The 13,436-nt window shown below is 43.7% G+C and overlaps 1 protein-coding gene across 1 annotated transcript in view; it reads left to right on the top strand.

Annotated features, from left to right (window-relative positions):
• Positions 1–9,906, top strand: part of LRRC74A (leucine rich repeat containing 74A) — a 32,410-nt gene extending 22,504 nt beyond the window's left edge. Inside the window, exons 12-14 of the mRNA XM_060262228.1 lie at positions 4,120–4,227; positions 5,871–5,956; positions 9,778–9,906. Of these exons, the coding sequence (XP_060118211.1) occupies positions 4,120–4,227; positions 5,871–5,956; positions 9,778–9,847 (264 nt within the window). The 3' untranslated portion in view covers positions 9,848–9,906. The remainder of the gene's footprint in view (positions 1–4,119; positions 4,228–5,870; positions 5,957–9,777) is intronic.
• Positions 9,907–13,436: the final 3,530 nt, after the last annotated feature.

Raw genomic sequence — 13,436 nt, 5'->3', positions numbered from 1 at the left:
GGTTTTACTACATACATTATAAATGCACGGTGCTAATTTATGTATTTATTTTATGAGCAAGATAGTTTAACTTCTGAAAAAGAATGCATTAAATCATTTGATATTATTATGGATAGTTTTCTGATTGTTTCCTATTTGACTATGCACTGTGTATATCAAAAGTTCAGCTCTTAGCAACTTGGTATGTGCTGTTTTCTTTGGATTTCACAAAGTTAATTTATCTTACAATCAATGTGTATATGTATTATACCTCCACCTTTTTTGTTTTGATCATGCAACAATAAAACAATTAGCCCATGTGTCACTACAATAGTTTTTTTGTCTTTTGGTTACTACAGAATAATATCTTTTTAAAAAAAATTCTTGATTATTTTTAAAAGCATGCTGTCTCCAGAAACTTCACCAGATGGTGCTGTTGTGTTGAAGAATGTTTTTACTATTGTCATCATTATCAATGTTTTTATGATTATCATTTTATTATTATTATTATTTTATTTTTAGTGCAAACTGCTTAAGCCTGTGACTGAATTATATTCCCTGTAGCCACCTTTTCTAGTGCTTAAAAAAAAAATCAAAGTTTTGCGCCCAGAAATTCTTTAGGCTATATAAACTAAGCATATTTGTTAATTAGCAGGGCACAGCCTCACGAAATGGAGTTGGAAATCCTGCTCAAATCTTACTCTGGCTTCCAGATTTCACCAGGCATTGGCCAAACGTTTTCAAGGCAAAGTATCAAATCTCAAAGGCCATATTCTGCACCCAGCTATTGCTGAATTTTGAAACACAAGCAGCTCAGAATACAACTAGCAAGACCTGTGGTTTTAATCATTCCACTGCCCAGCAAGAATATATTCATATACCAAGGCCAAATGCCATTGTACTGGGGTAGAAATGTTCCCACAAAAACATTTCTGGTGTCAGAAGCCATCTGTTGGACAACCCCAGAATGTCCAGAAGAGCCTGGAAAGTCACTCGGGCATGAGGCAGAAATCTTTCTTTTGCATAGATTCATCTTTCCCCCCTATTACACATTGAGTGACTTTTGCCAGCATGGTTCCTGTTATGTATTGAGATGCTATGTTTGGCAGGAAGCTTTTGCGCGCCCAGCAGCAGTGGGGCACTAGAGACTCTTTGCTACATTAGAGACCTGAACTCTAAATGGGACCAATGAGCAGGTTTGGTGTGAAGCTTAACTGTCATGATTTGGTAAGGGGAGGGGGGTGGTTCTTTTGCATGAATATAAGCAGGGTCAGGGTCCCGCCATTTTGTCTTGTTCTGGAGTTACAAATAAAGCATGTTCCTATTTTGAACATCTATGCATTGAACCCAGGATGTAACAGTACCTTTTAAAAGCTATAACTTAAAAGAAAGGAAGGAAAAGAAACAACAAAAACTGTGTCTGGAACCTGAGATGTTAGACAACTAGCATAAACTTTCATGAATTTTAAAGGAAGACATCTAAAAAAATCTAAAATTAATAGTGTCAAATACTTTTTATCTCAGGATATTTTTCTGCCCCATAAATATATCTCTCTTTTGGGAAGTAAATGTTCCCCAGGTCATTGGGAAAGGTCACCAGGTTTTAGTGAAGGATTCTGTCTCTCCAGAGCACTTAAAATGGTTCCCTAGACCATTGTTTCCTTAAATAGTGCATCAGGTCGCTAGTGATGCTCCCCCCACCCCTTTCAGGCTGTCCATTCATTTATTGATCTCTGTACCTAGACTATAGAGTCTGGAGAGCAGATTGGACCATAACATAACTAGAACAATCTCTCTCTCGGCTTGGCTTCACGAACGAAGATTTAAGAAGGGTGCAATAGTCCACGTCTGCTGCAGGCTCGCTGGTGGCTGACAAGACCAATGCAGGACAGGCAGGTCCGGCCACAGTGGCTGCAGGGAAAAGTCTGATTTAGGGTTGGTGCTGTAGCAGTGCGATTCTTCCTCAATCTCCTTTTGTCCTCAAGACCAGCTATGCGTGCGTTCTCAAAAGAAGAAACAACCTGGTGGATGGTGTGCCTCCATGCTTTGCGATCTGAGGCTAGGTCAGACCACTGGTGATGGTTGATGCGACAGGTGCCAAGGGATTTCTTCAAGGAGTCCTTGTACCTCTTCTTTGGTGCCCCTCTATTTCGATGGCCGGTGGAGAGTTCGCCATACAGGGCAATCATGGGAAAGCGGTGGTTTTCCATCCTAGAAATATGCCCTGCCCAGCGCAGCTGCGTCTTCAACAGCAGTGCCTCGATGCTGGTAACCTCCGCCCGCTTGAGAACTTCAGTGTTGGTCACAAAGTCACTCCAGTGGATGTTGAGGATGGTGCGAAGGCAGGGCTGATGAAAGCGCTCAAGGAGTCGCAGGTGATGACAGTATAAAACCCACGATTCAGAGCCGTAGATAAGGGTTGTCATCACAACCATTTTGTAAACATTGATCTTTGTGCCTTTTTTCAGATGCTTGTTGCTCCATACTCTTTTGTGCAGTTGGCCAAAGGCACGGTTTGCCTTTGCCAGCCTGTTGTCAATCTCCTTGTCGATCTTAGCATCTGAGGAGATGATGCACCCCAGGTAGCTGAACTGCTGGACTGTCTTCAGAACTGATTCACCCACAGTGATGCAGGGAGGGTGATAATCTTCCTGGGGTGCAGGCTGGTGGAGAACTTCTGCCTTCTTCAGACTAACTTCTAGGCCGAATAGCTTGGCAGCCTCTGCAAAGCAGGACGTCATATGCTGCAGAGCTGATACCGAGTGGGAGACGAGTGCAGCATCATCAGCGAACAGTGGCTCTCGGATGAGTTTTTCCATTGTCTTGGAGTGGGCCTTTAGTCGCCTCAGGTTGAACAGGCTGCCATCGGTGCGATAGCGGATGTAGACACCATCGTCATCATCTAGATCTACTGCGGCTCTTTGAAGCATCATGCTAAAGAAGATCGTAAAGAGAGTTGGCGCGAGAACGCAGCCTTGCTTTACACCTGTGCCTATTGGGAAGGTCTCCGAGAGGTCATTGCAGTGTCTGACTTGGCCTCGCTGGTCTTCGTGTAGCTGGATGATCATGCTGAGGAACCTTGGGGGACATCCTAAACGTTCCAAGATTTGCCACAGGCCTTTCCTGCTAACGGTATCGAAAGCTTTGGTAAGGTCGACAAAAGTCACATACAGAGCCTTGTTCTGTTCCCTGCATTTCTCTTGGAGCTGCCTGAGAACAAATACCATGTCGGTGGTGCTCCTGTTAGCTCTGAAGCCGCACTGGCTCTCTGGGAGGAGTTCTTCTGCAATGGTGGGCACCAGTCTGTTCTATTAAACAACTAAAGTCAATAAAACTGCCCACCATTACAGTTATTTATTTATTTGCATATATGTTTGCATGATGCCTTTCTATGCTTCTACGATTACCTTTCTACCCCATTTATCCTCAAGGTGGCTACCAAATCCTTTTATAAACATATAACAAATGAAAATTAAAATATGCAATAAATACTCAAAATAAGAACAGCCTGAAAAGAAAACACTAATAATCATCTTTCCCCCCACATATTTTCATAGAGAGTTTTATTTCTAAAAAAAACCAAACCAGGACATATTCCCACATGCCTATTGGAACAGAGTAGTTTTAAAAATTCTTATAAAAGAGAAAAAAGAACTGACCTGGTGGACCTCTCTAGAGAAGGAGTTCTACAGAGAATGCTACCACCAAGAAGACCCTGCCTTTTATCCGGAGCAATCTGTTTTCAGCTAAAGAAGGACCTCAAAGCAAAGCTTCACCTGGTGCATAAGGAGGCAGAACTCCAGCATCTTTTCTCTGGTCCCTGTACAAATTTACAGTATGCACCACATGCACACACAATCTCACTCTGTCACACTGTCCCATAAATCACGGAAGAAGAAAAAATCTGTTTCTTTTCCAAAATGGATTAAATAAGTAAAAGGTTTTTATCCAGGAAGTGCATATGGGATCTGAGGAAGAAAAATGATAGTCTTTGTATCAGAATGGCAAGGAATACTTCCATACTTTTGTGGTGGACAGAGCTGGAATACCAAGATAAATAACGTTAACCCGTGGAGTTGGTATTGGTTACTAAAGTGAGATAATAGATTTGTTTGCATTTTGTTGTTTTTTAATCCCTAGAACTACTTGGATAAAAACAAGCTGAGACTCTGGGATTTCTTCAGGAAGATGGACAAAGAAGGCAACATGAAGATTCCTGTATCAGAATTTCGGAAAGCTATGATGCAGGTATGTCTCAGAGAATTTACAAGTGGCTTGAACAGTTTAACTGTCATGGCTTCCTGAAACAGCAGTGCATATTCAGGAGGGTGCCAAGGATTGTAGTCTTGAAGTTCCATCATTGTACCAGAATTACCAGGTTATTTGCTTGGAAACCATGATAGTTTGAGTCAAAATGCACTATATATTAAATCCACATGTCAGGACCAATGTTCCCTCGAAGCTGTAGAGTCTTGTGAGCAAAAATTCTACTTTGTGAGCTACTGGCATTAAAGTTGTGAGCTACTGCATACATTATTGTGCTCTGGGGTCATCCTTCCTGAGCTAAGACAAAAATGTGTGAACTGAAGGTGAAAAATCTGTGAGCTAGCTCAGTTTATAGGGAACACTGGTCAGGACACAGGCTCCTCATCTCTGCAAAGATCTCAGTTTCTCCATTTGGCTTCCGACAGGGGAGGAAGGAGGTTGGGGCTTCCCTCTCACAGCATTTTTGCCACAGTAAAGATCTTCACTGTTGGCAGGCTTATTGAGAGGAATAAGGTTGCACCAGCCAAAATTGGTTAGTTGTTACTTATTTGACCATCCATCTGCAGAAATGGATCTTAAGAGCTCCCACAAGCTGCAAACCTACTTCTTTGTGGAACAAAACCCTATCCAGAAGTAGCTGGATCCCTGCTACCTGATTAGCCCAATTAATGAGCAACAGCAGCTTAATTTTATATGCACAGACCTTCAGTGTATTGGCCCTCATCCAATCCATTACCATCTCCAGACACCCATTCAGAACATCCACTGTCTTATCTCTGTTGCAAAGAAAAATAGAGCAGTGTGCTATCAACATACTAATAATATCTTCTTCCAGGTGTCCAGACAGCCTTACACAGTTGTTTAAAATGAGTGGGAGGGAAAGTAGAACTCTATAGCACATATGCCACAGGGTTCAGCAGTTTCCCCAAATTACCTTTTGCATCATGGCCCCAATCCAAATTGAACCCACACATGTTTGGTAATTAAGTTCCCAGTGAGGACTTCCAGGAGTGGTCTGATTCAAAGTCTTCATGGCAGCCATGTTACAAAGGTGGAACAAGCCTAAGAAGTCTCAAGAGAATCTACAGGGACAACACCCCATATGCCTCCCTGGTAAAGGTTGTGATTTTATGGCTGGATATCACTTTGGTCACATGGGAATAGGCAGGATCTAAGTTTAAATGAATAAGGAGATGCTAGAAGTTTATTGGTGGAAGTCTTGAAATGGGATTGGCAGTGGCACAGATGGGTGCTGAAACCAGAGCTGCTAACTTGCAACACCTGACATTCCAAGCAAATCATGGACATTGATAGGAAGTAACTGGGACAGCCTAGGAAGCAGTGAGAAAGGCAAATATGGGCAGGCTCCCTGCCTTGCATCACAGGACATGTTTGATGTGTGTATATAAGCCACGCTAAAGGAAGCAGAATTGTGTCAGGTGGGTCAGTTTGAGCTGACCTGCTACAAAGTGTATTTCCTCTGCTGCAAAGTGTCTTTCACAGATATAGGGTAAGGAAGAGCAGACAGGCAGGCACTCTCACCCTGTAGCCTCCAAATAGCTGGGGAAATACTTCATCATCATTTCCTAATGGAATGTAACAGAATGTTCTTCTTGTTTCCCAAGCAATCCAACATCCCTCTGGACCGAATACAGGTTAGTGAACTGATACGCAAGCTGGACAGCGGCAAGACAGGGCAAGTAGACTACAGGTGAGCAAAAAAACACCACAAAACCACATCCCATTATTCTGCTCTCTCTCTTTGTTGTACTTTTCCATGTTTAAATAAGCAAGTGGCAAGTACCAACTCCAGTAAACCTTTTGAACCAGGCTAGATCTTTGCATTTCTCTCTCCAGAATGTGATTATTTACTATATTTAATAGTAAAAGGAGAGGTTCTAATTGACAAAAGCAACATAACCGGTCCACCCCCAGACAGAGGAGAGGCTTCTGTGTATTTCAGGGACTGCCTGGGCATAAGGAGGAGAAATACTGCTTTGCAAATTAACCAAAAGAAATAATTAAAAACTCTATAATACCCTGATGAGGATTGAGAATACTTCATTAGGTACAGAATTTGAGAGCTCTAGAGAATCAGTTAAAGGAAGAGTTAGGAAAATTAGTCACCCCAAGCCCCTAAGAGCTTCTAGTATCCGGACGGGGGAGATTGGGCAGGATTTCACAATCATCTATTTCCAGTGCCTCCTCCTGCCTATGATTCATGGGAACTAAGTTTGTTCCCTTTACATAGCAAAGTTAAAGGATGAGAGGCTGTCATGGATGGGCTCACCTCAGGGAACTCCCTGGGCACTCAGAAAAATGTCTGTTTGTAAATCAAAAGACACCCCACCACCACCCAATCATGAGGTCTGAGCATGCTCTTGGAATACTAAGAACAGTTGAAAGTTCATTAAAGGGGAGGAGGGATGACAGAGGGAGATCGAAAATTTTCCTACCCAAAGCCCTAAAAGTTTATAGTACCCTGGCCTAGAGAGTTCACACATATAGTTTATATGTTGGGCAGTATCCAGCTGTCCACATGCAGAAGGTGCATGGAGTTTTCCATTGTTTCTATGTACTACTGCAGCTCTTTCTGACCCCAGAAAGACAATTCTTGGAGTCTCAGCATTCATGGAGAGGACAAGCTGAGAGGGTCAGCAGACTGCAGCAAGGAGGGAGGACAAAAGGGTGGAACCACCTATTCCCCTCTGTGCTTCTGGAAAAGAAAGAAGGAGCTGTTTCAGCCCCTCATCTCACTCACTTCACTGCCACCAGCCCACATGTCTGGTGTATTTATTTGTTTACTTCATTTCTACCCCCCTGTCTACCCAACAGGAACCTGCAGCAGATGACATGATTCTCCTCTCCACTTTATCCTCACAACAGCACAGTGAGGCAAGTTGTAGCGTCCAGTTGCATTGGTTGCCAATTGAATACAGAGTCAGATTTAAGGTTATAGTACTGACCTTCAAAACCCTATAGGGCTGCCAAGCCCCTGGGCCGGGCAGGGTTTCTCCCACCTTGGAGGTTCTCCCCACCTTGGAGGTTCCCAACCTGCCATCCCACATTGGGCCGGCGGGGGGAACCTCCCCCAACATCGCCAGCACAATGACGTCACCCAGAAGTGATGTCATCATGCCACCGCGCACTGGCTGCTCTATGGTCTTCCCGGACACTTTAGCAATTTGGGAGGGAAAACTCTATGGTACAATAGGTACCATTGAGTTTTTACCTCCCAAATTGCTAGAGCAGCCAGAGGCCATGGGGGACTTGGCAACCCTAAGGCCCTATGCAGCCAGGGACCAACATACCTGCAGGACCCATCTCTCCCCATATGTGCGCCAGAAGCTTTGCACTCTTCAGACTAGCACCATTTAGCAGTTCCCAGACTGAAAGATGTCCATCTTGCCTTGACCCTGCCCCATCCTGGTGGAACATGCTCCCAATTGAGATCAGGGCCCTGCAAGATCTTGTACAATTCCGCAGGGCCTGCAAATCAGAGCTGGTCCGCCAGGCTTTTGGCTGAGGTGACAGATGTCAAATAACATCAGCCTCCCCTTTGGCTGAGGTGGCAGATGTCAGATAACATCAGCCTCTCCTGCTTTAAGCACCTGTCACAAGCAGAGGACCAGGGAGGACCTTCTACCTGCTGCCACCTCTCTGGTAAGGGTCTATCTGGGAGGGCCCAGAGCACCCACTCAGCCCCTGTCTTCCTTCTCAGCAAGCACTTTTATCTGTGACTGAAGAGGTTTACAGACACAGGCAATATAACAACAAGTTCATTGTAAGTGCTCAAGAACAAACAAGTGGCTTGTAACTTATAGTGCAACAGTAAACATGGAAACAGTAGGTGTTACAAAGCAAAATAAAAAGCCCTAACTCAACTAACTTTACATCCCTTTCCTCTAATTTCAACTGACTCACCACTGTTTGGATAAGAAAACTCATAACTGCAGCCTTCCTCCAGCCCAGCCTTTTCAGAGAGAACTCTCCTGACTGCAGCCTCTCTTCCTTCTTTCCAAGTTCCACCCATCTGGTCTTCACTGGACAAATTTTCCCTCCAAAACTGCTGCCAACCCAATCAGAGGGACAGAAGGGATATTGGGAAATGTAGGTCCTATAGCTACTCTAGCACAGACTTCCCTGGAACCTGTAGACCTTACTAGGCCTAGGATCATGACAACACCGCACAGTGCTATTTATATCTTGGGTGCTGCTTATTTTCTGGCATGAGTTTCTGTGTATTTGACTGAAATCACTCACTGCTGCTAAGGTATTTTAAACTGGTTATTTTAAATTTTAGTTATGTTAGAACTTAATATAATTCTAAATTTATAAATTGTTTTATGATATCATGTAAGCTGCCCTGAACCCACTTGCAGGATACGGCAGGATAAAAATCCCAAAAGAAATTAATGAAGTTAGACTGAGAGAGTCTCAGGATACCCAGCAAACTTACTTGGCAGACTGAGGACTCCATCCAGATCCTAGTCCAGTGCTCTAACCACTGCACCATGCTGCCCAGCTCTGGGACATGGGTCCTGCAGCCCTGAGACTGATCTTTGCATGGGTCAGAAAGAGCTGCAACAATGAAGAGGAATCTGGGGGAAATTACACTTTCCACACATGGAGTGATAGGATACTGCCTGTTGAGTAGGGGTGCTAAGCTCCCGCCGAGGGCAGAGGATTCCTCCACCTGGGAGGACCCCAACCTGCCAGCAGGGAGCAGGCTGCCAGGGGGATTCCCGCCCCTGAAGAGCTCCATTGGAGTACCAGAAGTGACATCATCCTTCTGGGGACGCTCTAGGACTCACACTAAAAGCTCCGTGGTACCATCATTTTACCGTGAATCCTAGAGCATTTATTATGTGACACTCTAGGAATTGCAGTAAAACTCTATGCTACCATAGAGTTTTATCACGAGTCCTAGGGCGTCCCTAATGCAATGTCCCTGGTGCGATGATGTCTGGGTGACATCATTGCACTGTGCGTGCAAAGCATACACGAGGAACAAGTCTCCCACCACAGTGGCAGAGGGACTTGGCAACCGTACTGTAGAGTCCTGGTCTTGTTGTTCAGACTGCTCTTCACATGACCAGCATGTGTTGGTTACCAGCTTGTGGCAAGTTAGTTAAGTGCATCCATTGTCATGAGCACCATTAATCCTTTGAAGTAAAGCACCATGGATTGGATCAGGTGCTTACAACAGTGTAGCAGCCTGATTAGCCCAATTTGGTCTGAGCCCATCAGGGTTTGGGAGCTAAGCAGGGTTGGCTATGGTGCTGGGATAGGAGACCCTCAAGGAAGACTGCGGTTGTTACATGGAAAAAGGCAATCTGGGCTAAAAGGTAACTTGAAACCAAGCACTCTCCCCTTAGCTATCCTGTGCTCAGGGGTTAGTTTGTTTCAGGTGGTCTTTAATATGTCATTTGGTGGAAAGGGGAGAGTAATTTAGAAAAGTGATTCTTAAAAACAACAACAACAAAGAGCAATCCTCATTGTTTTTTTCCCCCCCTTCATCTTTCAAATCAGTAAATTTAAAATTGAGGTGCCAGAACAGAAGCCTAAGAAGGAGGAGGAGAATAAAGAGGAAGAGCCTTAATCAGACCCAGAAGTCAGATCAGCTGGTGAAAGATGCAAGGATAAGTGCTGGCAGGAAGCTCAGAATCATGCACTGTGGTCGGGGGTGGGAGGAAGCCTGGAGGACAAGATGCCATTTGCTGATCAGTGGTCTTGAATTCAGACAATAAAATATCCTGCAATACCTACTGGCTGCTGTAAATCCAAAACAGGAAGACAAAAGGGCACTTTCCTTTCTACAACAAAGTCATGAATTTGTCTCCCTTGTGTGCAAGGAAGGTGCATTTGTTTCTCATGTGTGCCACGAGTACACATGTGCTTCTTCTTTGTTGCACTGCTGGTACATCTTCCCTCAATGTTGTGTTTTAGCACTCAACTTTTTTTACCTAGAGAAAACATAATACTTTCCTCCTAGTAGTTCATCTGTCGCTAGCATGGCTGTGCTGTTGCCTGGAAAGCGACTGTGTCAGTCCCATGGACCTCTATGAGGCTTCCTTTGATGGTACTAGTAAGACACAATGTCCTTATCCATGCTTATGCCATTTTATGGACGTCTTTTAATTTTTGTTGTCATTTTTTGCGTGAAGACACATAAGACGAAACAGGAGTAATTCCAGCAGCAACAATGCTTAATCCAGCATTAGCTTTCACAACCCAGAGTTCACTTCATCAGATGGATGAAAAATTCATCTGTGTGCCAAGAGATTAGCCCAAATGAAGGCTGAAAATTTAGGCTGGAGTACAGATTGCTGTTCGTTAAGGTGCCGTTGAACTCCAGTGCAGCTACTTATCTGGAATTGTCATCGTATGTAAAGATAGATATCACAAGAGTGACTGAGGTCATTTCAGTGCTTTCTAAACTGATGAGTGGGGGTGTTTTGCTCTTTTGAAAGACACTTCTGCAAATGATGAATGACAGATTTGGTAAAGAGCTCTGAGCACAGGGTCTTCCCTTGCTCAGCTGTTTTGCAAGCAGCCAACTAACTCAAAAAGGGGATTAGTTGTGTTGCAAATGCAGGTCAGTTCATTTCCAAAGGAACTGCTCTGTATGATGAAACAGCTCTGCTTTGATGTAGCAAGAGTGGCAGAGAACAGAAGAAATGATGACTTGTATTGGATCATCATCCATCAGTAATTTAAAGATGAACAGGGCTCTGGGTAGTTGAATTGCAGTCACTGGGCTATAGGCTGCTTTATTGTACTTTTTGAATATTTGCTTATTTACTTGCTTACTTCAATTATAGTCTGTCTATCTCAAGATAGATTCCATACACACACACACCTCTGGAACCCACTTTCTGGATTTGTTTTGTTTGCATTGTTTTCCAGTTCTATAATCCTATTCCAGCTGTTGATTTTGCCCAACTGCAGGGTGACTTCTGCAGAAGACCCTGCTCAGGTGACAACAAAGTTGTCATGGTAGGACATAGGTGAACAGGTAGTCTTGTAGATATGAGGGTCCAAGGCCATGGCCCATTATACACACACATCTTGCTGCAGATTTTCAGAGCAGTAAGCCTTTAATAGACTTCAGATTCTGTACCTATCCTTACGCACTATTCTTTTTCCTCCTGTGTTTTTATTCTGCAGCTACAATTTTAAAAACATACTTTTTAAAATCAGGGTGGAACATCACTTGTGGCATGTGGGGATGGCATCCAAAAGTTTTAAAAAGAAAATTATGCTATTGTCATATCACAAGGCAAACACACAGGGTCCTGGGGCTTGAGATTGTCCTATCACAGCTGCGCAATAAAGTCCAGCAAGTTTCCAGTTAAATCCTCCTGGTTCAGGTTTTGGTTGTGATCTTGGCAAGTGTTGTATAAATTTTTTAATTTCAGTGATCTGAGGCTAGTGATAGTCTCATATCGCTAGACTCATGGCATTTGCCAAAAAATAAAAATGAGAGGGAAATGGAACTTGTACACTAATGAAGAGGGGAGGATGGTGGAAGGTTCAGGGTGGGCAGAACAACCACGATGTGGCAGGGGGGTGATCTTCAAGAGGCAGAAAAACTGCACCCGGGGGGGGGGGTGAATCCGAGGGAATCTGTAACTTTTGAATTACCTTCAGCTTGGAAGCAAAACAAGGGGGAAATCAGCACAAAAGCACTTTCAGAAAACCCAGAAAATCTGTGACCAGAAATCAAACTGAGTGCTGAAGGGTGGAAAATCAATGCAGAATGACCAAGAAAACCTGGCAGACATGCATGGTGAAAGTGAGGGAAAACACCCATGCATAAAAGGCCCATTAAGGGCTTTTTTGTGATTGTCAGTATCTGAACCCAGTAACTGATGGTCAGCCAATGGAATAACTGCAGAATGAGGGTAATATGAATGCTCAAGCTAGCTCCTGATAATAACCAAGCTGCAGCATTTGAATCAACTGGAGTTTCCAAGTTGACTGTGATGGGAGACCAATATAGAGTGCATTACAGTAGTCTAGTTTCACTATTACCGTGGCATAGCGCCAGGAGGTCAGATCAATCAAGTTAAGGTAACATAAGAACGTAAGAGAAGCCATGTTGGATCAGGCCAATGGCCCATCCAGTCCAACACTCTGTGTCACACAGTGGCAAAAAAAAAATTATATATATATACACACACTTGCAAGTTTTCAGTGCAAGTTTTCCACTGGCAGTGTTCAAGAATTCTCCCTGCTCTCTTCAGGTTGCCCAGCAGGGTGGTAAGCCAGGGAGCTGAACCCTGCTCCAAGTACAGAAGAGGTTGATAAGGGGCAACCTTGTTGATTTCAAAGAGCTTCATATTCCAAGCTCCCACAGCAGCACAGCATGTATTTGAAATCTGCCAGAGCATTCTGGAATCCATGAGTTTATGTGGGTAGACCATTTTAAATGAGTCTCCCTTTCTTGTAGGGTGTTGAGGTTATGAGTAACCTTGCCTTGACTAGGTAGTGGTCAGTCTGTGGTTCAGGCTGAATCTCCAACCCTGAAATCAGACTGTCCGAAGGCTCAGTATGAAAGATGGAAGGAGTAGCCTCTTTTATGTGTTGTTTAAGAGAGACTCAAGGCAATCAAAGAAGCTATAAAGTCCTGGGCTGGCCTCAGCAAGATATCTACTGCATGAATTCTGAATTCCGCCAGAATAATCTAGGCATACAATACACAGATCTCAGAAACCCTCGTGTCTGATGATCATCAGCCAATTCCATAATGTTAGATCGGATTCCAATGTGTTGTGTACCACCACTTTCTTTAAGATACTGGGGGAGAAATCTGAGATTTGGGATTTTATTAGTTCATCCCATCAATCTGTTGACTGTCAGAATTTTTTGCATATAGGGAAAATGGGACTGCTTAAAATTCCATCTCCAAATAAGTTCCTCCCAAGATTTGTAGATTGCCTTCTGAAGGCTATACAACCTTTGCTAAGAATCAAGGGCACAATGGAAAATGCTTTGTCATGGCTCAGTCATTCCTACAATTATGAAAGAGGCTACAGCTCCACTGGCCTCTTTCTTTCAGAGAACAAAGCCAACCCGGGTGGACTGTCCCATGTATTTCTTCTGAAGATCTTAACTCTTGGTTTTGCAGGTTCCCTGAAGGAATGCAAGGGAATGGCGCTCCAGAGCCTCTTCATGGCAACAAAATT

Source organism: Heteronotia binoei, chromosome 21, assembly GCF_032191835.1.
Source record: "Heteronotia binoei isolate CCM8104 ecotype False Entrance Well chromosome 21, APGP_CSIRO_Hbin_v1, whole genome shotgun sequence".
In the NCBI taxonomy this organism is placed as follows: Eukaryota; Metazoa; Chordata; class Lepidosauria; order Squamata; family Gekkonidae; genus Heteronotia; species Heteronotia binoei.
The sequence above is the reverse complement of the archived record's forward strand: the minus strand, read 5'-3'. Positions and strand labels throughout refer to the sequence as shown.